This window comes from Schistocerca americana, chromosome 3 (genome assembly GCF_021461395.2).
Source record: "Schistocerca americana isolate TAMUIC-IGC-003095 chromosome 3, iqSchAmer2.1, whole genome shotgun sequence".
Classification (NCBI taxonomy): Eukaryota; Metazoa; Arthropoda; class Insecta; order Orthoptera; family Acrididae; genus Schistocerca; species Schistocerca americana.
This window is the reverse complement of record NC_060121.1, coordinates 735,448,684-735,471,713: the sequence shown is the minus strand read 5'-3', so window position 1 is coordinate 735,471,713 and position 23,030 is coordinate 735,448,684. Positions and strand designations below refer to the sequence as shown.

At 42.8% G+C, this 23,030-nt stretch overlaps 1 protein-coding gene across 1 annotated transcript in view; it reads left to right on the top strand.

Annotated features, from left to right (window-relative positions):
* LOC124605791 (phosphatidylinositide phosphatase SAC2) overlaps positions 1 to 23,030 on the top strand; it is a 386,400-nt gene that overhangs the window by 270,209 nt on the left and 93,161 nt on the right. Inside the window, exon 13 of the mRNA XM_047137683.1 lies at positions 11,168 to 11,421. Within this exon, the coding sequence (XP_046993639.1) occupies positions 11,168 to 11,421 (254 nt within the window). The remainder of the gene's footprint in view (positions 1 to 11,167; positions 11,422 to 23,030) is intronic.

The window sequence follows — 23,030 nt, the reverse complement described above, 5'->3', positions numbered from 1 at the left end:
ATTTTTATTAGGTTCTACCTGAAGGGTTTCAATCGCACTCACTCTGCTTGCTGACCTACACCTCATAGAGTAAAATATTCTTGCATTTCAAGCTGTGTCAAGTGGTTGATGCCCATAAGCTTTCGGCAGAGATCACCTCTGCCATTGTTGAGTGGTTGGCTATCACGTGGAGACCACTGCCGTACTTATATAGTCACCCTGTCGTGAGTGACATCATTGGTGCTCAGTCCCATACCACATATGGTAATGTTTTGGTGACACGACTGATGCGCCCACCTCAACTCCCCAAGTACAGGATCCCAGGCTATACTCAGCTGCAAACCATCATCTTTATTGAGGGTGTTTGCCTGATATTTTGATCTCTTTTGCTTCTTTGTTACACTATCCAAGAAGCTATTGGTCTGTTTAACAATGGAAGTCTTGTTGATTGCAATTTGGTGTCCATTTTCCGAAACACCTTTTATATTCTACATGGCACTGTTCAATAGCATGGTCAGTCTTACTGACATGAATCTGCTAACACCCACATGGTATTTTGTACATTCCAGGTATTCTGAGGCCTACGTCATCTTTCACAGGCTTTATTAGCTTACAGATCTTTCCTGGGGACCTGAATATTGTGTAGGTTTTGTCTCTCGTCGAAAGCTAGCTAATCTTCTGCGTTATTCAGCCACAAAATGCTAAAAACATAATATTCTTTGGGTCCTATGAGGTGTTTTGCTTTCATGGCTTAGATGAAACTGCTTGCAAAATTTGTCTGTTGTTGTAACCATTTGACTTGAAAATACAATTCCCTGATGGATTTTCACCATCTGAGATGGTTTCAGCTCGATGTACCAAGGTTTCCATGCTGGGTGGTGGTATGCAGGTACTGATCCATGTGGGTGGGCTTCCAGTAAATGTTGTGACCAAGACACTAAGTGCATTTCCGGTGGACAAGGACGTCCAGGAACATCAAGAAACTGTCCTCCTCTACTTCCATCATTAGCTTATGTGATTGTGGATGTTGTTGATGTGTTCCAGTAACTCTTCCAGCTTTTTATTTCCATGAGGCCATATGATGAAAGTATCATCAATGTAATGTGAAAAACAACTAAGCTTTGCAGGAGCTGTGTCCAAGGTGATGTCCTAGAAATGCTCCACAAAGAGGTTGGCTACAACTGAAGCTAATGGGCTCCCCATCACAGCATCTTCAATCTGGTTGAAATATTCTCCACCATGTAAAACATATGATGGTGTCAGGGTTGTTTAAATAAATTCATGATGGTGTTGCCAAAGAGCTGGGACACATGTGAATAGGGAAACCACATCAAAACTCACCATAATGTTTCCTTCACAAGATGCAGACGTTTAAGCTTTGTATTGTCCAACATTCGTCAAGCTGAGGCTCTCCAAATACTTTGCAAGTATACAGGTCACTGATCCGATGGTGCTTGCTATAGGCTTTAATAGTGTAACATTTTTATGCGTGTTTGGTAGACTCTAGAACTTGGGTGGTGTGGGTGCCTGAGCGAGGAGGTTCTTACTAACACCGTCTTCATGGATTTATTTAAACATACTGTGACGTGTTTTTTACATGGTGGAGAATGTTTCAGCCAGATGAATGGTGTCGGGCTGAGGAGGCCATTAGTTCCAGTTGAAGTAAACCTCTTTATGGAGCATTTCTAGGACATCACCTTGGACATGGCCTCCTTGTTTTTCTCAGTGCTTCAATGATACCTTCATCGTATGGCCTCATGAACATGACAAGCTGCGACAGTTCCTGCAACACATCAACAATATCCACAATCACATAAGCTAATGATGGAGGACAGTTCCTCGATGTTCCTGGACATCCTTGCCAGAAATACAATAAGTTTCTTGGTCACAATATTTACTGCAAGCCCATCCACATGGATCGGTATCTGCACTCCATCAGTTTCCACCACCCAGCATGGAAACCTTGATGCGTTGAGCTGAAACCATCTCAGATGGCAAAAACCCATCAAAGTAACTGTACCCCTTACATAAAGTTTTCAAGTAAAATGGTTACAATAACAAACAAATTTTGCAGGCAGTTTCATCAAAGCCATGAAAGTAGGAAGCCTCTTAGGACACACAGAATATTATGGTTTTAGCATTTTGTGGCTCAATGACAGGGAAGATTAGCTGACTTTTTAAGAGACATAAAAATCTACACAATCTTCAGGTACTTACCTATTATTAAGTGGACTAACAGCTTCTGGGATAGTGTAAGAAATGAAGCAATATGCAGCTGAGTACAGCCTGGGATTCTGTGCTTGGGAAGTTGAGGCGGTGCGGCAGTCGCGCCACCAAAACATTACCATACGTGGTATGGGACTGAGCACCAGTGATGTCACTGGTGACGGGGTGGCTATATAAGCACAGCAGTGGTCTTCACATGACAGCCAACCACTTGACAATGGCAGATGAGATCTCTGCAGAAAAATCATGGGCAGTTAACCACTTGATGCAGCTTGAAACCCGAGAATATTTTAATAATGGGTATCACTGCAAAAGTGGACATTAGTACATACTTCTCATATCATTATCAAGAATTTTCATAGTCTCTTTGTGGTTGTCTTCTGTGGTTTCCATTATTTCATCAAACTTCTTGTCAGTGCACCTAGTAAATTCTATTAATTTGTTGTTAATTTTACATATTTTGATGGTACTTTCTTCTAATTTACTGTTAGTTTTCATAGAATATTCTTCTATTTTATTGTTAGTTGCCTCATTAATATATCTCATATTAGCAAATTCACTCTTATTTAGGTCAACTGAGGCTAATCTCTCTTTTCTCATGAATTTCGTTTTGCAAGTATAGCCCTTGAAGAAAATTCACTATTTTATTTTTATTAGTTATTTCCCTATTACTAACAACCTAAGTACTTGCTTCAGCAATATTTTCTGGAGCTTCTACAGTTTCTTTAACATTTCTTTCTCCTCATTTTCTGTTAAATTATTGATTCCACATTTATATTCTTCATTACATTCTGCTAGTGAGTTTACATTATTAATATTTTCACCTGAATCTACACTTTCTTGAGCCATGATTTGTACATTTCATTAAGTTACTCATTCTCACTTTTTGGCTTGTCCTACTACTCTTAAGCAGCATACCTTTATACATGTATTACAGAATTATTATTTATGCCTTCTTATGTCTAATGTGAACTTCAGTGTACTTTAGGTAAGCTTCATTGATCTCCTGATGGTGTAGCTATTTGTAGTCTCTGCTGCTGTGACTGCATCCCACTGCTCCCTGTGTGCAGTGATGCTTGTTCAGGGGAATGTGGCAGTCCTCATCCTGCCTGGTGCTGTTCTGTTTTTCTTCCTCGTGTTGTCTTCTTGATGATCATTCATTATGTTTCACTTGTGAAATATTCATAATTCTTGAACGCAATTTGAATTTTCCATGATGCAAACTTATTACGTTTCAAGGCACACTTTAATTACTAGCTCGATGTTGCTACTCGCAATCCCAAGCTTTCAGTCACATTTAATTCACTATTCACTTCCACCTTCTCTTTCTGATGCATGTAGTATCAAATTTCACCTCCTATCCTTAACCATATATTTTTTAAATAAAATAAGTCTTTTCACTGCATGTTCATGGCGTAGGGATAGCAGGTGCATTGCTTGTGTTATCCCCCCTCCTACCCTCCCACCCACCCACCCAAACACACACACACACACACACACACACACACACACACACACACACACACACACACACACGAGAGAGAGAGAGAGAGAGAGAGAGAGAGAGAGAGATGCCACCTGCAAAATTCCCTTTATTCCAAACCACTTTAAAAGTTTCTCTGTTTAGCCATGATTCCTTAGAAAGTTGTGTAGGTGAGACAGTGTAACTGCTCAAGTGTTCATACGCGAGAATGGGTGGGTCAAGCTATTCTTTCCTGGATTATCTTAATGAATTGTTGCGTAGGATTTCCTCTTACCTGTTATCTGTGAATTTCTGTCTTAGCTGTTGTGCCTCGAAGCGGTTCTTATAACACATTGGATTCTTTGGAAGATGCAAGCAGGCTACCTATGATCAAAAGTGGGCGTGTGGACCACTAATTTACTTGAAGTCAGTTCTAGGATGCTATTACAATGTGTTTATTAGCAAACACTGTAAAACAGTAACAATTTAATTGACTAAAATGATTCATCTCAAAAAGTTAATAAAATTCGAGAGTATGGTAAAGCCAACTGTCACATAAGAATGGGCTCTGAGGTCATCCTGTCACTGACTGGCATGATTGGTGTGCAGCCAAAATCTCTTTCTTACATTGTAAAATTTTGTAGCCCTTCTCTCATTTCTGATGATTTAACAATATTCATTGGCTACTGAGTTAACTGGTTTATTTGTAGTGGTATTTAGTGGTGAATGGTTATCAAGTGCCAATGTGGTACAGCACACTGTAAATATTGCACTGAAAGTATGTTATTTTGCTTCAAATGCAAGACAGAAATCACACTAAAATTACGCCATTGCTCTTCATATGTACACTGGTATGCAAATAAAACAGACAAAAATGCATTTTGTAGTGCTCTCCCCATGATAACTAGAATCCAGTACCTAGTGCTGACATAATGGTCAGCTATGCTACAACTACCGCAGAGAAGGGACACAACTGTCTAGTTTCAACTGTGTATGCTGTAGTGAGATGGCACAAGGTCAGTATTTTTCTTTAAAATTGTGTGTAGCGTATTGTGCAGGTGTAGAGACTTGTGACATCTCGGTGGCCGAATGGTCTAATGCATCATAAGGTAATTTGTGGACTTGGGTTTGATTCCCAGTATTACCAACCCCCCCCCCCCCCCCCATTTTACTCCTTGCAATGTTAAACTATTAATTATTAAATTTAAATATATTTAAACAGTTCAGTTTATATACATAAAATTAATATATTCAATTAAGTTATGATTACTATCCTTGTAAGTGAAAAGGCTGTCTGCATCTACATCTACAAGCATACTCTGCAAGCCATTGTACAGTGCATGGGAGAGGCTATTCTGTACCACTGCTAATCGCTTCCTTTCCTGTTCCACTCACAAATAGAGTGAGGGGGAAACAACCATTCCTATGCCTCCGCATGAGCCCTAATTTCTCATATCTTATCTTCATGGTCCTTATGTGAAATCTAGATTGGCAACAGTAGAATCGTTGTGCAGTCAGTTTCGAAAACCGGTCTAAATTTTCTCAATAACCTTCCTTCAAAAGAACGTCGCCTTCCCTCATGGGATTCCCTTTTGAGTCCCCATAGCATCTCCATAATACTTGCATGTTATTTGAACATACCAGTAACAAATCTAGCAGCTTTGAAGTTTGTTTTTTTAATCTGATTTGGTGCAGATCCTAAACACTTGAACAGTACTCAAGAATAGATCACAACAGAGTCCTATATTCAATCTCCTTAACAAATGAACCACACTTTCTCAAAATTCTCTCAATAAACTGAAGTTGACCATTTGCTTTCGGTACTGCAATCCTCACAAGGTTGTTCCATTTCATATTTATTTTCAACATTGTGCCCAGATATTTAAATGACATGATTGTGTCAAGCAGGACGCTACTAATGCTATTTCTGAACATTTAGGGTTTGTTTTTCCTACTCACCAGCATTAACCTAAAATTTTTTACATTAAGAGCCAGTTGCCATTTGTCATACTACCTAGAAATTTTGTCTGAGTCATATTGTATCCTCCTTCAGTCACTCAACTTTGACACCTTCCTGTACGCCACAGCATTATCAGTGAACAACTGCAGGTTGCTGGCTACCCTGTCCATGGGATAATTTATACGTATAGACAACAATAGTGGTCGTATGACACCCCTCTGGTGTACTCCTGACAATAACCTTGTCTCTGATGAGAACTCACTATTGAGGACAATTACTTAAGAAGTCTTCAGGCCACTCACGTATGTGGAAACCAGTTCCATAGGCTTTTATCTTTGTTGACAGTCTGTAATGGGGCATGGTGTCAAATGCTTTTCAGAAATCTAGAAATTTGGAATCTTCCTGCTGCCCTTCATCCATAGTTTGCAGTATATCATGCAAGAAAAGGCAAGTTGAGCTTTGCACAAGCAGTGCTTGCTAAAACCATGCTGATTCATGGACAGAAGCTTCTCAGTTTCAAGGAAGTTTATTGTATTCAAACTCGGAATAAGTTCATGAAATCTGCAACAAATCAACATTAAGAATATTGGTTTGTAATTCAACAGGTCTATTTTTTTACCCTTCTTGTGTACAGGCGTCACCTGCACTTTTTCAAGCCACTTGGGACTTTGCCCTAGGCGAGAGATTCCTGATAAATGCAAACTAAGTAATGAGCCAGTGTCATAGAGCTCTCTTTGTTAAACTGAATTGGGATCCCATCTCGGACTGGTGATTTTATTTGTCTTCAACTCCTTCAGTTGTTTCTTTAAATCAGGGATGTTATAGGCTTGACGGTGATATAAAGAAGTGATTAAATGGGGAAATTTGGCATGAAAGTGTTTTCTGTAGATGATTTGCTGCAGGCACCATTTTCCATTTGATCTCTGGAGGAGAAATTGAGATTTAAAGAGTTAGGCAGATGTACTCCAAATGTAAATGTAATAACAGAAGGGCTCGGAATGGGACTTAACGATTTGGCTTATGTAACACTGAAAACTTTGAAATACTTGCAGATTATTTTGATCAGCTTCTTAATTGTTCAGAACCAACCATAAGCTTGAATACCAAAACACTCATGAAAATCTAGAAGATTTACCCCCAAATATCGAAGAAGCCATTAAACCCTTATAAAGCTGCTGGAGAAGACAGTTATACAAGAACTTTTGAAATGGTCCATACCAAACTTAAAAAATTAGGTAAAATTAATGTTTGAGAAAACTTGGGAAAAAGGAAAACCCCCAGAAGAGTAGCAGGTGGCCTTGTTAAACCCACTATGTAAAAGGCATTAAACGAGATGTAGACAACTACAGGCAAATTTCTGATTACTGAATTCAAAAGATGTTTGTTGATTTATAAAAGGTTGTTGATTCTGTTGACAGGAATTATAGATAAAATAAAACTAGGTGAGTATTAGAGGTTGATGCCCTTTTCAGGTTCTTAGAATATTTTACTGAAGTGGGCCATATGAAAAGGTAAAATGCTCTCTAAAAATTTATGAACTAAGTATGAGCAATTTTTGAGGTGGTCTCATTGTAATGGTATGGTGGCTGAGTGGTCTTATGCACTGAGTGGCAATTCATGGACACGAGTTCAGTGCCCATTGATTCAACATTTTTTCCTCTTTTATTTCTGTGCTGCCCCCCCCCCCTCTCCCCCCGAACCCCCTCCCCCCAAATATACAAACCTCACAATGGTAAACCATTAATTATAAAATTTAAATCTAGTTAAATATTTCAGTTTTTGTATGTAAAAATAATATATTCATTTTGTTTTTGATTACTACTCTTGTAAGTCAAAAGTCTATAGGCTATCACATTGGTATAGCAGTACACAAGCAACCACTGATAGCACTGTTGTATTAAAGCTCTGATGACCAATAGTCTGCTCCTTATATTTGCTGAGCCAAAAGTGAACTTCAGTAACTAATATTTATTAAAGAAGACAAGTTAAGCTGCAGACAGGCACAATTATAAGGCACTTCCATAAAGCTTTTGGCCACAGCCTTCATAAGCAAAAGAGAAATACACAAACCAGTCGTACACACAAGCAAACACACCTCATGCATATATGACTGGCATGCTGGAATGCAACTATCACATGAGAAGCAAGCAGCAATTTGGAGAGGCTGGGAGAGAGGAAGGGTGTACAGGCGGGGAGAGAGACGAATGCTGTCTGGCGGTCTGTCAAGGACTAAAATGCTAACAGGAGCAGCATCAGGAGATAGTGGGGCAGGGAGGTGGGGGAAACAGGAGCAAAAAATGAGAGGAGGGGGGGAAAGATGCGTTGGCAGATGGTGTTGAATAAAGAGGGTGAAACGAGAATGGGGAGGAGATGATAGTACAGAGGGGGCAGAAACTGTTTGGTGGAAAAGCTGGTGGCAGAGGGAAGGCTCCAGATGGTTCAGATAGTGAAGCAGCCATAGAAATAAAGTGTTATGTTCAGCTGCATGTTGTGCCACTGGGTTGCCTACTCTGCTCTTGGCCACAAATTGGCAGTGGCCATTTATTCTGGTGGACAGCTGGTTGGTAGTTGTCTTGCACCTAGGCCTTCCACTGGGATATGATCCTTGTAGCAAGGAGTTGAGGTTGGGAGTGTCTTAGGGATGGACTAGAATGTTGTGAAGGTTGGGTGGTTGACAGAACACTCTTTCCTTCACAACCACAACATTTTCTCTCCCACTCACTTCGCGAGGCCCTCCTCAACCTAGCATGCCACCTTCCTGGATGTTGACCTCCTCCTCTTTAAAGGTACCATCTACACATCTGTCCACATTAAACCCACTACCCACCAACAGTTCATGCATTTCTACAGCTGTCATTCCATTCACACAAAAAAATCCCTCCCATACAGCAAGGCCACCTGGGGATGGCATATCTGCAGTGACAAGAACTCTCTCGATCAGTATGCTGCCTGTCTTCACAGACAGGCACTATCCCCAAGACCATGTCCGCAAACAGATCTTCCATGCCATTTCCCCTCACACCCCCAATCCTCCTGCCACCCCAAAAACCAGCCACAAAGAATTGTCCCCTTTGTCACCCATTACCACACCGGACTGGAACAACTGAACTGCATCTTTCATAAGGGCTTTGATTTCCCATCATCATGCCCTGAAATGAGGGACGTCCTACCCAAGATACTTCCCATCCCTCCTAAACTGGTGTTCAGTCACCCACCCAACCTCTACAACATCCTAATCTATCCCTATGCCATTTCCAATCCCAACCCCTTGCCACAAGGATCATAAACCTGTGAAAGTCCAAGGTGCAAGACCTGCCCAATCCACCCACCAAACACTTCCTACTTGGTGTTATGGTATTCTACAGCACTGCTTAAGGCAGCAAATTATTACTGCCTACTGCAGAGTCCCAGTAAAATATAAAATTTATAAAACCCCAAGGAATCTTACAACCTCCAACTGCTCCTTCTTGTCTGTGCTCATAAAATTTCTGAAATTTTCGTTGCTGCAATTTGTGTTGTTTCTTTTTGGCATTGACTCCTTAGCTACAATAATGTTGGAAGCTGAAGACGAGACTTAAATGTCTCAAGGAAAATTTAGTTACAAGACTCCTTAGCTGTTTTGTAGTGCCTTATTTTTTTCATAAACTGTTGCACATTTCCAGTACTGCAGTGAAGAAGTTTTGTGCATAAATCATCTTTTATTCCATTAATCACATACTGGATTATCAATGACAGCATGGCTGGCAATGTCTTTCATTACAAGAATATATCGTTGAAGAGGCTCATTGCATTTCTTCTTCCATCGAGATGGCTGTTTGTGGATCTCTGCAGGACTTGACTTCACATTAAATTTCTCTTGGAGACCTTCGTTCAGTGCAGCCTATAACACCCTTCTCACTCTGTATAAAAAGTTTAGCCAAACCTTCAACCTTTTTGTGCAAAAAAAGGAAAAAAGTATTTGCAGTTGGTTCCAACCCATTAAAATACTGTTTTCGTTAAGTCTGTGATCCACTTTTTAACTTGATATCAGTCACTGTTTCTAAATGTCTTAAGAGCACCCTCAGCATCATAAAACAACACAGCAATGTGGTAAGAACTGTGCTTCTTTTAATCACCTGTTTCTGAATCAGAATCTCTTTTCATCTTCTTCTCCAGTAAACTCAGAATTTTATTGCAACTCATTTGGATTGTGTCCTCTTCTTTGTTATCAGTATCACCACCACCTTCTTCACATTAAATGTAGTTTTCAACACAGTTATGTCGATATCAGATTATCAATAATAAATTTTAGTAGTCATTTAATTTTTCGTTCCATTTTGTATACAAAATATATTACAGATTGCTCCCGGTCCCCCTTCTGAAAATGACTCCTCATTAAATGACTTCTTAGCTTCAAATATTTTCTGGAACATTGTTCTTGAGAAACAGTGATCTCAGGTGTATGAATAAAATTTGCTAAAAACAGTCATGATCGCATAAATTTTGTGCTTAAACTAGTGACCAGTTTGTCTATTGTACTTAGATCATGATCTAAACACAATAGATCGAAACCCATCACCAGTTTAAATACAATATCTATTCAATCAAGACTGTTTTTAGCACATTTTATTCTTAGCTTCAAGTTTGTCAGCTTTTATTTGAAAAGTGAAGCCGGAAAACTCTAAAAGAATTTCCAATTTATTTCTGTCATCTGGAACTCTTTCAAAAATTAACTTATGTAGTGATTTATTTGCCTTAATTGGTAGAGAGGTTGTAATTTCATTTACTTTTTTGATTTCACCCGATATTGCCATTTCTAGAAATATTATCAACTTGTTTCACTCTTCCCATTGTTTCAAAGCAGACCAAACAAATATTTTATAATGTGTTAAATTTGGTGCACAGATAAACCAAGTAATGTGAATTATAACTCGCCATCTCACATTCAAACTTGTTTTGCCTAATAGTTTTTATTTCATTGGATATTTCTCCTGTTGTCCCAAAATAAACTTTCTCTTAGTGTTGTTCTGCTACTGCTATCTGTTGTAACAATCTGAATCTTTCCCATAGACCCAAAATTCACACAATCACATGTTGCGACATAATCACAGGCAAACTGGCGCGTAAATTTTTTTTATCATAAACGTCTAAGAGTAGACAGCCACAACAGTATGGTCACTTGTTTAGTTGAGCGTGGTGGAACACTCAAAATTTTGTAGGAAGAAAGGGTCCAACTTTCACATAAACAATTTTTTGCTTTCACAACTACAAAATGTGTCACTGGTAATGAATGAAACTAAATATCAGTCACATGGATCTCGTCTTTCTCTGTGAGCATAGTTTCTTAACGAACACACAAGAACTACTTTGCAATATTCACTTGTCTCATTAGAAGGAAATATTTTAAAATGTTTCATCCAAATACTACACATATATGCATAGTTTGTGAATAGTAAGTTATACTTTTGTTATCAGCATAACTTAAAATATTATTTTGATGACCCTGCTCACATAAACTAGTGTACAACACATCTACAAATATGTTGTTCTTTGTGTTGCAGTTATGATGACCAGTTAGACAGAGTAATGAAGTACCAAAGGGTGCTGTTAGAGGACATTCACATGGTAGAATGTGGACCTGTGGAACAGCAGTCCGTACCTCTATTCAAGCACACTGCCCGTACCAGTCATTATTGTCTGCGTATTCACTACGTGGTTGCAAATAGTCCGGGGTACTTCCATATGTTTCGTTCAACTAATCTGCGATTTTTTAACAACATGGCTGTTGGAATTCGTACTGATGAAGAAATGATAGGTAAGTAATGAATGTTCAGATTTTTCAGGACTTCATACAGAAGTTTAAGGGATGCCGACAGATTGATCAAATATTTTCATGTGTGTGAGAAAGGGAACAATTCACCTTAGTTTAAGTGAAGGAGCTGGAACTTCAACAGATGCTGGCTTTTGACTAACTGTTATTATGATAACTTGTAAACTGTTGTCTGTCACACATCACATGTCACTGTAATAACAACTAGAATGTGACGTAGATTAAACTTTACATTGCTTCACCACACTGGATGAGTTGGTTGTGTACTTCTGGCTACCATTCCATCAGTAACTAAATAAAACTCTGGAAAGTTCCATTAATTATGTACAGTTAGTTTAGCACATACTTTCAAGACTGGAGGAATATGTAGAATTTCAAAATACTTATCTTGTTCCTTTTGACTCATTGTGATGTTCTTTGATATTCACATGAGTGGAGGATCAGGTACTTTTATCAACTAGGCAATGAAACACCATCTTCCTTGCCACATAAAACTTGTGTGGTCTCATTATGAAATAAAATGTCAAAACTGACTCAGTCTGCTCCGAAACTGAATGAAAATCTGCTGCAAAACTGACTCAGTATTTACTGCAAAACTGATTCACAAACTTGCTTGTCACTGGCCCTTATATGAATGAACAACAATTAATAACTTTTTACATATTATTGTCATCATTATATTTACAGAGATTAATGAAGAATTAAATATTCAAAAAATTTTAAGTGTCAGCAAGTCACATGTTGACAAAGAAAATAGCTAAAATAATTTATTTTGTTGAATGTTGACTTCTTCTATATAGAAAATCCGTGAAATTTTATGTCAAAACAGTGACTAGCTACCAAGTGTACAACTATGAAATGCGGATTTTGGACAACAGCTGTTACACCAATGCAGTTTATGCTATAAAGTTTTGACACTGCACCATTTTGTTGTGTCATCAACAAGTGTCAGATGTACATGAGTTATAAATTGGAAAAGCGTGTGCATAGTGCTGCGTTGTTGTTAAATATATCGAAATTTATACCAAACAAAGAGCATTCATAGACAGCATTAATTATTTGTTTTCATTTGAAGAAAACTGCTGCTGTATTATATCGATTACTTTGAGAAGCTTATGGTGTATATGCTCCATCGTAAGATGTGTGTGAATGATGGTTTCAGCATTTCAGAAATGGTGACTTTGATGTTGCAAGCAAGGAACATGGAAAACTGCCAAAAAATATGAAGGTATTGGATGAAGATGATTTGCAAACACAAAATCAACTTGCCAAACAGTTAGGCTTTAGTCAACAAGCTGTTTCCAGTCTGTTACAAGAGATGGGAAGATTTAGAAGACCGATAGGTGGGTACCATATGAGTTGAATGACAGGCAAATGGAAAAGTGCAAAAACCTGTGAGATTTTGCTCCCTTGGTATAAAAGGAAGTTATTTTTCCATCATGTTGTTACAGGGGAAGACAAGTGGATTTAGTGTGAGAATACCAAGTGCAAAAAATCATGGGTAGACCCAGGCACACAACCCACATTGACAGCAGGTGTGAATCGCTTTGGCAGAAAGACAATGCTCTGTGTTTGGTGGGACCAAAGCGGCTTGGTCTGTTATAAGCTGTTAAAACCTGGGGAAACAGTTAATACTAGACATTACTAACAACAGTTAACCGATCTGAACTGTTCACTGCTTGAAAAAAGGCGACAGTAAAAAAAGAGGCAACACAGTCACTTTTCTTCATGGCAGTGCTCTTTCACATACCGCAAAACCGGTTTGCGACACATTGGAAGCACTCAGTTGGGAAGTTCTACCATATGCGGCTTATCCACCAGACTTCACTGCTTCTGATTATGTCTTGTTTGCATCGATGGGTTACACACAGCGCTTTGGTTGATACAGAGATGTGAAAAAATGGCTTGATGAATGATTGGCAGGAAAAGGGAAAATTTTTACTGGTGTGGTACTCACAAATTGCTGAAAATATGGGAAAAATGTATAATAAATGATGAAGTGTACTTTGAATAAAACACTATTGATAATTCTTCTGAATTTAACATGTTTTTTTAGACAAAAAAATCCTCATTTCGTACTTGAACACCTGGCATAAGTAAACTCGATTATTATTTGTTTTCCTGTTGTAAGCTCACTGCAATTAATTAAAAAGCATTTTACACCATATGCGTTTCACCTTTATTTACAAAGCTTGTTCTGTGGTCATAGCTGTATCTGCCAGTTGTTCACATATTTCACAAACCACTGCTTATTCCTTCTTTGTTAGCAGAGATTGAAGGTGAAAGAAACTTTGTTGCATATATACACTGATCAGCGAGAACATTATGACTAGATCACGGATTTTTAGGTCATAAAAAAGTGTGTTTTAGGCACCTAAAATAGGCTCCTTCAGTAGTTCATTTAGGCCATATAAAACCTAAAATAGGCTCTAATAAAAATGATGCAGAGAAAATAAAAATAAATTAAAATACACAGTGTTGACAGTATGAACATCTTATTAGTGATTAAAACAAGGAGAATGAATATTTACACAGTTACAGAGCACAGCAATCTACAACATTAATGTTGAACATAACTCCAAATATTTTTGAGTTCCTGCAAAATAAAGATCTCTGTAAAAAAGATGTGGCAATGGTTTAATTAATACATTCGTAGTTTCACATATCCTGACCATAGTTGGCTTCACAATAAATAACCAAAATCTTTTCTAGGTTTTCTAGTGAAAAACTGTGGCGCTTGTCAGTCAGAATCAATTTAGACGCTGAAAAAGAACGTTCTAAATCAACAGATGTGATAGGGGCGTACTTCCCCCCCTGTAGGTTCGGGGGTAAGAATACGCCCGCGGTATTCCTGCCTGTCGTAAGAGGCGACTAAAAGGAGTCTCAAACTTTTCGGCCTTCTGTGATGGTCCCCTGTTGGGTTTGACCTCCATCTCTCAAAATTTTCCGAAGAGCGAGCCGATTGGGGAAGGGCACCTTACTTGGTGCATTGTGTCCATCTTGCGATCAGACCTTTCGCCAGCTTATTCGCTGCTGAATTGCAGTCCTGCCAGCTCTCCATCTCTTGGGCATGACTACATTCCTGCGTGCAGATTACACCTTGCACTGTGCAGTACCTCTTTCTGCACTGACAGTGACCATGGACCACATGTTACCTAACATCCAGCGCGGTAGCCAGTCCGTTGTGGTGGGGCCGCCATGTGCCCTGTTGGTTGTAGCCCCCTGATAACACAGGGATCGCTCTACTGATGCCTGCGCCGTTAACTCCCCACGTATGCCAAGGAGTAGATGACTATCCTCCTGGGGTATCGGGACTCCCGGCAACGGCCATCCTGCCAGGTGGCCTTTGCTGTGGAAGGGTGGCGCCCGTGGGGAGGGCCCTTGGTCGGAGTAGGTGGTATCAGGGCGGATGACCCGCAATGAAGCGTGGTACATCGTCTCTCGCTGGTGGCCAGCCGCCAGCAGTCTCTAAGCGTTCTCAGGCTCACTTTAACGCTCAGAAGTACGATCTGAAAACGTTCCCCTCCCTGACCTCACCGTGGGAGGAACGTAAATCTCAGGATGGCAGTAGCAGTTATTCACCCCGATTCTTAGTTTGTATGAGAGCTGATGGGGAGTCTTTTCTCTCCACAAAGCCTCAGTTCTTCGTTGAGCATTTAGAGGACAAGTTTGGGGAGGTGGAGGGCTTGTCCAAAATGCGCTCTGGATCGGTCCTGATACAAATGGCATCCTCTGCCCAGTCACGACGGTTACTTGCTTGTGACAAGTTGGGGGATGTTGCTGTTACGATCACACCGCATAAGAGTTTGAATATGGTCCAGGGAGTTATTTACCACAAGAACCTTCTTTTGCAGTCTGATGACGAGCTGCGCGCCAACTTAGAGTGCAGAGGTGTACATTTCGTCCGGCGCGTTCATTGGGGTCCGAAGGAAAATCAGATAGCTACCGGTGCCTTCATCTTGGCCTTCAAGGGTGATACATTACCGGAAAAGGTCAAGGTGATGGTCTACCGATGTGACGTCAGGCCCTATATTCCTCCCCCATGCGGTGCTTCAAGTGCTGGAAGTTCGGCCATATGTCTTCCCGCTGCACTTCCAGCCTCACATGTCGAGATTGCGGACGCCCATCTCATCCCGATACTCCATGTGCTCCGCCTCCCATCTGTGTCAACTGCGGGGAGCACCATTCACCTTGCTCGCCAGACTGCAGAATCTTCCAGAAAGAACGCAAAATCATGGAATACAAGACCCTGGACCGACTGACTTATACTGAGGCCAAAAGGAAATACGACCGATTACATCCCGTGAGAATGACAACTTCCTACGCCGCTGCTACAACACCTGTGCTCGCCCCATCAGTTTCGCGACTTCCAGCCGGATCGATGAGTGGTACAACTCCTCCTGCCCCCTTGCCAATGGGGGGCTCTACCCACCGGGTTGCTCCTGCGCCACCTACCTCAAGAGCAACACCATCCCACCCATCAGGGACATCCGTCCCTGCTTCTAAGCCGGAGAAGTGTCTAACTTCTTCGGCTTCTCACGCTCGCAAGGGGTCCCTTGGGTCCCTCCCTTCCCAGGTTTCCACCAGTGGGAAGGCTGACGACCGACAGTGGCGTAAGTGCCCACAATCAGCTGGTCGAAGGGCTTCCCGATCCTCCTCAGTCCCGGCGACTGAATCGGTGAAGCCCTCCCAGCCAGTTAAACCCAAGGAGCAGTGTGAGAAATCCAAGAAGAAGAGGTCTAAGCCCAAGGAACTCGCGGTGGCAGCCACCCCACCGCAACCTTCCAGCTCTGCATCTGAGGACGAGGTGGAGATTCTGGCGTCCACTGAGGACCTCGATCTCGCCGGTCCCTCAGACACCATGGATAGCACTAGCACAGGTGCTCAATCGGAGGCAGCAGGTGACCCAGCGGCGTAATCTGCCTTCCCAGTCCTGTCATGCCTTTCACAGACATGGAAAATACCATCCTCCAGTGGAACTGCAGCAGTTTCTTCCACCATCTCGCTGAGCTCCGGCAGCTTATCAGCCTTCACTCTTTCTTCTGCATTGCTCTTCAGGAAACTTGGTTTCTACCGATGCGAACCCCCGCCCTCCAAGGCTATCGGGGTTATTATAAGAACTGAGCAGCTTATGAAAGGGTGTCTGGTGGGGCCTGCATCTATGTCCTTAACTCTCTTCACAGCGAGTCTGTCCCCCTACAAACAGCTTTAGAGGCTGTCGCTGTTAGGGTGTGGACGCCACAGGCTGTTACCGTCTGCAGTCTTTACCTTCCACCGGATGGTGATGTCGCGCAGCATGAGCTGGCTGCACTGCTAGCCCAACTGCCGTCACCTTTCTTCTTACTGGGCGACTTCAACGCCCATAACCCTCTGTGGGGTGGGTCAGTGGCAACAGGTCGAGGCACCACCATTGAGCATTTATTGGCACAGCTCGATCTTTCACTCTTAAATGATGGTTCCTTCACACACTTCAGCGTGGCGCATGGCACGTACTCCGCCATCGACCTTTTGATCTGTAGCCCTCGCCTCTTACCGTCTGTCCAATGGAGTGTGCATGACGACCTGTGTTGCGGTGACCACTTTCCGATCCTTCTGTCACTGCCACAACGTCACTCTTCTGGGCGCCCCAGCAGATGGGCTATGAATAAGGCTGACTGGGATTTGTTTTCCTCCACTGCCGCTATTGAGCCTCTCTCTCGTGATGACATTGATGCGGTGGTTCATTCGGTCACCACCTGCATCGTTACTGCCGCCGAATCTGCCATTCCCCATTCTTCTGGGTCCCCTCAGCGGAGGGCTGTGCCTTGGTGGTCGCCTGAGATCGCTGAAGCGATTAAAGATCGCCGGCGGACGCTCCAGCGTCACAAGCGACATCCCTCCATAGACCACCTTATCGCCTTCAAACAGCTGCGTGCGCGGGCCTGCCTCCTTATCCGCCAAGGCAAGAAGGAGTGCTGGGAGCAGTATGTGTCCACCATTGGCCTCCATGTCACTCCATCGCAGGTCTGGGCCAAGATTCGACGCGTCTACGGCTATCGGACCCCTGCCAGCGCCCTGCGCTCTCACTGAATGGAGCAGTTTGTACTGACTCCAATGTCATTGCAAACCGCTTAGCAGAGCATTTTGCTATGAGTTCCGCTTCTGCGAATTACCCCCAGGCCTTCTGCTCCATTAAAGAGTGGATGGAACGTCGGAGCCTTTCTTTTCACACCCACACTTCTGAATCCTACAATGCTTCATTCAGTGAGTGGGAATTTCACAGTGCCCTTGCCGCTTGCCCTGATACCGCTCCCGGGCCCAATCGCATCCACTGTCAGATGCTGAAACACCTTTCAGTGGACTGCAAGCGACGCCTCCTCGACCTTTACAACCGTCTCTGGGTCGAGGGTGAGTTTCCGTCCCAATGGCGGGGAAGCATTGTCATCCCCGTTCTGAAACCGGGCAAGAGCCCTTTGGAGGTGGACAGCTACCGCCCCATTAGCCTCACCAACGTTCTTTGCAAGCTTCTCGAACGGATGGTGAGCCGGTGCTTGAATTGGGTACTGGAGTCTCGGGGCCTTCTGGCTCCTTCTCAGGGTGGGTTCCGTAAAGGCCGCTCCGCCGCCGACAATCTGGTGAGCCTGGAGTCAGCCATCCGTACTGCCTTTGCCCGCCGTCAGCACCTGGTCGCTGTCTTTTTCGACATGCAGAAGGCGTACGATACGACATGGAGTCATCACATCCTTTCTACGCTTCATGGATGGGGTCTTCGGGGTCCTCTGCCGATTTTTATCCGCAATTTTCTGTCGTGTCGTACCTTCCGCGTGCAAGTCACAGCCTCATATAGTTCCTCCCACGTCCAGGAGAACGGCGTGCCACAGGGTTCTGTTTTAAGTGTCTGCCTGTTTTTAATAGCCATTAACGGGCTCGCTGCGGCCGTGGGAAATTCTGTCTCCGCTTCCCTGTATGCTGACGACTTCTGCCTTTATTACAGCTCTGCCTGGCATTGCAGCTGTTGAACGTCAGCTACAGGGCGCTACCCGCAAGCCGCAGTCTTGGGCTGTAGCTCATGGGTTCCAGTTTTCCGCAACCAAGACCTGCATTATGCATTTCTGCCGGCGACGTACTGTCCACCCGGAGCCACAGCTTTCTCTTAACGGCGAACTTCTTTCAGTGGTGGAATCACACAGGTTTTTGGGGGTGGTTTTCGATGCCCGGTTGACTTGGCTGCCTCGTATCCGGCAGCTCAAACAGGCGTGTTGGCGGCATCTCAATGCTCTGCGATATTTGAGCCACACCCGCTGGGGCGCCGACCGATCTACCCTGTTCCGGCTCTACCAGGCGTTAATCCAGTCTCGTCTGGATTATGGGAGCCTGGCTTATGGCTCAGCTTCCCCATCTGTGTTGCGGGTGCTGGACCCAATTCTCCACAGTGGGATACGCCTTGCTACTGGTGCTTTCCGCACCAGCCCTGTGGACAGCATACTAGTGGAGGCAGCAGGTGTCCCTCCACTGTGGTTGCGACGCCAACAGTTACTGGCTGCTTATGCTGCCCATGTTTTTAGCTTGCCCGGGCATCCAAATTACCGTGTCCTGTTCTCACAGTCAGTCGTCCATCTGCCAGACCGTCGGCCCCGGTCGGGTTGTCCGATCGCCGTACGCGTCAAAGAGCTCTTCTCTGGGCTTGGGTTCTTCCCAGTTCCACCTCCTTTCTGGGCACCTCTGTGCACGCCCCCATAGTGTGTGCCTCGCCCTTGCCTTCGACTCGACTTGGCACTGGGCCTGAAGGACTCCGTCCCTCCAGAGGCCTTCCGCCGCCGTTTTTATTCCATCCTGGCCACGTATCAGGGCTCTGGCATTGTTTACACTGACGGTTCGATGGTTGCTGGTCGTGTCGGGTATGCGCTAACTCTAGGGGACCATTCCGAACAACGTTCCTTGCAGGATGGCTGCAGCGTTTACACTGCTGAGCTGGTTGCCATCTTACGTGCCCTAGAGTATATCCGCTCCTGCTCAGGTGGGTCCTTCATCATCTGTAGCGATTCCCTGAGCAGTTTACGAGCTCTCGACCAGTGTTTCCCTTGTTCTCGTCTGGTGATGGCTATCCACGAGTCCCTGCATTCTCTTGCCCATTGCGGCCGCTCTGTGGTCTTTGTGTGGACCCCCGGTCATGTCGGTATCCCGGGCAATGAACATGTTGACCGCCTGGCGAAAGAGGCCACTAGTAACTCATCTCTGGGGATTGGCCTCCCGGAGACTGATTTGCGGGCATTCTTACGCCGTGCAGTTCTTTCGGTTTGGGACGCTGAATGGCGCAATCTGCCCATGCCCAACAAACTCCGTCCAATCAAGGCGACGATGACTGTGTGGCGGTCATCCATGCGGGTCTCCCGCAAGGAGTCTGTTGTTCTCTGCCAGCTACGCATTGGGCACACTAGGCTTACTCACGGCCACTTATTGCGCCGTGAGGACGCGCCTCTATGTCGCTGCGGCTCCGTTTTATCTGTGGTTCATATTTTATTGGAGTGCCCGCTTTTAGCTGTGCTCAGGCAATCGTTCGCACTGCCTGACACGCTCCCTGCCCTTTTAACAGATGACTCTGCTACGGCTGACTTAGTTTTACGTTTTATTCGGGCAGGGGGTTTTTATCATTTAATCTAAGTGTTTCTGTTTTATCTTATTGTTTTGTGTGGATTCTGGCCTTTGGCCTCCGGTTTTAACCTGATTTTTCAATGTGTTTTAAGTGGTTGGCTTTTCCTTTTTTATTTCTATGGTCGGCCAACCACCGTCACACTCTGTGTGATTTTAGTTCGTTTTGTCTGGTCTTTGTCTCAGTTTCTCTTGTTCTGTGTCGTCTGTGCTCTATTCTGTTAATCGTTTTTATCCTTTGTGGGTGTTTTTAGTACTTGGAAAAAGGGACCGATGACCGTAGCAGTCTGGTCACTTTAATCCCACAAACCAACCAACCAACCTAGGGACGTACTTCATTTTCGTCACATGTAGGACAGGAATGCTGCAGTCAGGAGTGCTGGATTTTCCACTAAGTATGTCGGCAGCTGCACACAGTTCTTTCAGGCCTGTGTTCTTCTGCAAAACCGTTTGCATTTTTGCCCTTACTTTTTCCTCTACTTCACCTGGCGCTTCATTAATTTTCATTTTGACTTCTTCAAGCAAAGAAATATTGTCGTAGATAGGTCTCCCTTAGCCTTCTAATTGTGAAATTATTCTTGCCATAAATGTGTAGTCGGCCCTAATGTAAGATATGTCCTGTTTTAAAGAAGAATCTTTGAGTAACTCCATTGGTACAGTTACGGATGCAGCATCCTCCGGTATATTTTAACCACCTTCTGGACAGCTGAGAGATGCATACTATACGTAGTATTCTGCTGCTATCAGCCACATGCCCCAGCGGGTGACAACAGGCTCTGGCGGCAATGGGACATCTGGAAGCTGTTCTTTGAATGCCTGTATTCTTGATGGTGCCTTTACAAAAATTTTCTTCACCATAGATACAACTTATTTACTTTAGGAAATTGTAGTCTTACTCACTCTGCTATGCGGTTAATCCCATGCACTACACAAGTTACGTGCAGCATCAATGGGTAGAATACTTTTAATAGTTGAAACGCTCCTATCATATATGCAGCAGCATCAGTGACAGCCAGAAGCACCTTATTCTCATCCACTCCGTTTGGGTATAGCACCTTAAGCCCATTGTTCACAAACTGTGCTATTGCTTGTTGGTTAGTTTTTGCAAGCTGTTTTGAGTAAATCAAATGAGCCCTGGATGGAGCATCTGGATCTAGCTTGACAATAATCAGGTTTGCAATGTAACGGCCAAGACTGTCAGTAGTTTCATCCACAGAAACCCATATACAAGATTCTCCAATACCTTCTCGGATTCTGTGCAATGCAGCATTGTAAGCTGAATCCACATAATTCTTACATAAAATTGACTCTGCAGGAATAGACTGATGGCAGTACTTCTCAAGAAAACCTCTGAAAATAGGGTTTTCTTTTTTCCGAAAGGGGATGTTTGCTGCCACAAGTGCATGACACAAATCACTGCAGAACTTGTTTTATTTGGAGGATTCACCAGATTTATTGGTTAAAAGAGTTTCCTTCAATTTTGACTTTCTTCCAACATTAGCTTTATTTGCGATTTCATCTGCATGCTGAGTTAAGTGAGATTTCTTAACACTCGAAACCTAATACGAGAGAAAAGGGAAATGCAGTTTAGAATTGCATATAAACAGTATTTCGTATTACTAAAGGATAACGATAAAAAAGAATCCTAAGTAACAGGAAAATAAGAAAAACATCAACTAACCTCCTTGTTGCATGCTTGGCAGAAAATAATGTTCCCATCTGTTGTATAATGCGGAAAATCTTGCAGCCACTGCCTTATATGAGTAGGCTTTGAACTAGCTGTTTTCGGCATGGCGTAGTATTCTCACACACAAACTACAATTTTTTTTGCACTTAGAACGTCAGTAACACTTAACACGTCGGTCGCTACACAATGTACTGATTTGTTTTCGCTAGGAAAAAGTGAACGATGATCCTTTTTTTTTTTTTTTTTTTTTTTTTTTTTTTTTTTTTTTTTTTACTGCGGTGCCTGGGAGCGGTAGGGGAAGTACCGTGCTCGTTGCTGGACATATGGCACCTGACAGATGGCCGCCCCTTCTGAACAAGCGAATGGAATCTACCGGTGCTTCAGATGAAAACATCTCACTACTGGCAAATTATTTTTCGAACCGGAAAATTCACGTATAATACCTTTCACGAAACAGAGTAGTTTGATAGGACTGCCTGTAGACAGCAGTTTGAAAATGCGCGAAGGGCAGTAATTTAGCTATAGAGGGCATTTGCGATTAACATTGTGATTTTTTAATCCGTGCTCAGCCTAAGGCCTATGAAACCGTTTCTTTGCGAAAATACACAGCTGGCCAGAGTCCTAGGAACTAAATATTTTCAAATATAACATTTAGTACTCCCACGTTTGATTCTAATGTGTAACTCAAATCTTTGACCGGTTCCCATTCGCTCACCGAAGTTAAGCACTGTCACACTCGGCGCGTAGTTCGATGGACGACCATTCAACCGTACCGAGTGCTGTTGGTAGTAAGACAAGCAAAGGAGTTGTAAACAGTCTCTAACGACCTTCGCCTTCGACGAGACGTAAAGCCCTAAGTTTACTTCCTTTTTCTAATCTTTGAAAACACAAGAACTCTCTGTCAGATTAACAATATAGGTACTTTTTAGGATTTTGATGCCGAAATAGGCAAAATTAGGCGTCAACGTCGAAATACGCAATTTTAGGTCCTATAGAACTAACGGTACTCAGTTTAGTTAGTCATGAAATGCGTAAGTACCAACTTATATGCAAATTGGAGCTTAGGAAAAAAAATAGGTTTTAACCTAAAGATCTGTGATTATATTTTTTACATATGAATAATAAAACACCTATAAAGAGTATTTGGTATTAACAGGGACAGCGATATAAAAAAATAAAAAAAGACCGAAGTGTTAGGCAAATACGAAGCATGAGTGCATATCAACTAGCCACCTTGCTGCACGCTGGGCAGAAAATATATTTTTCCATCTGTTATATA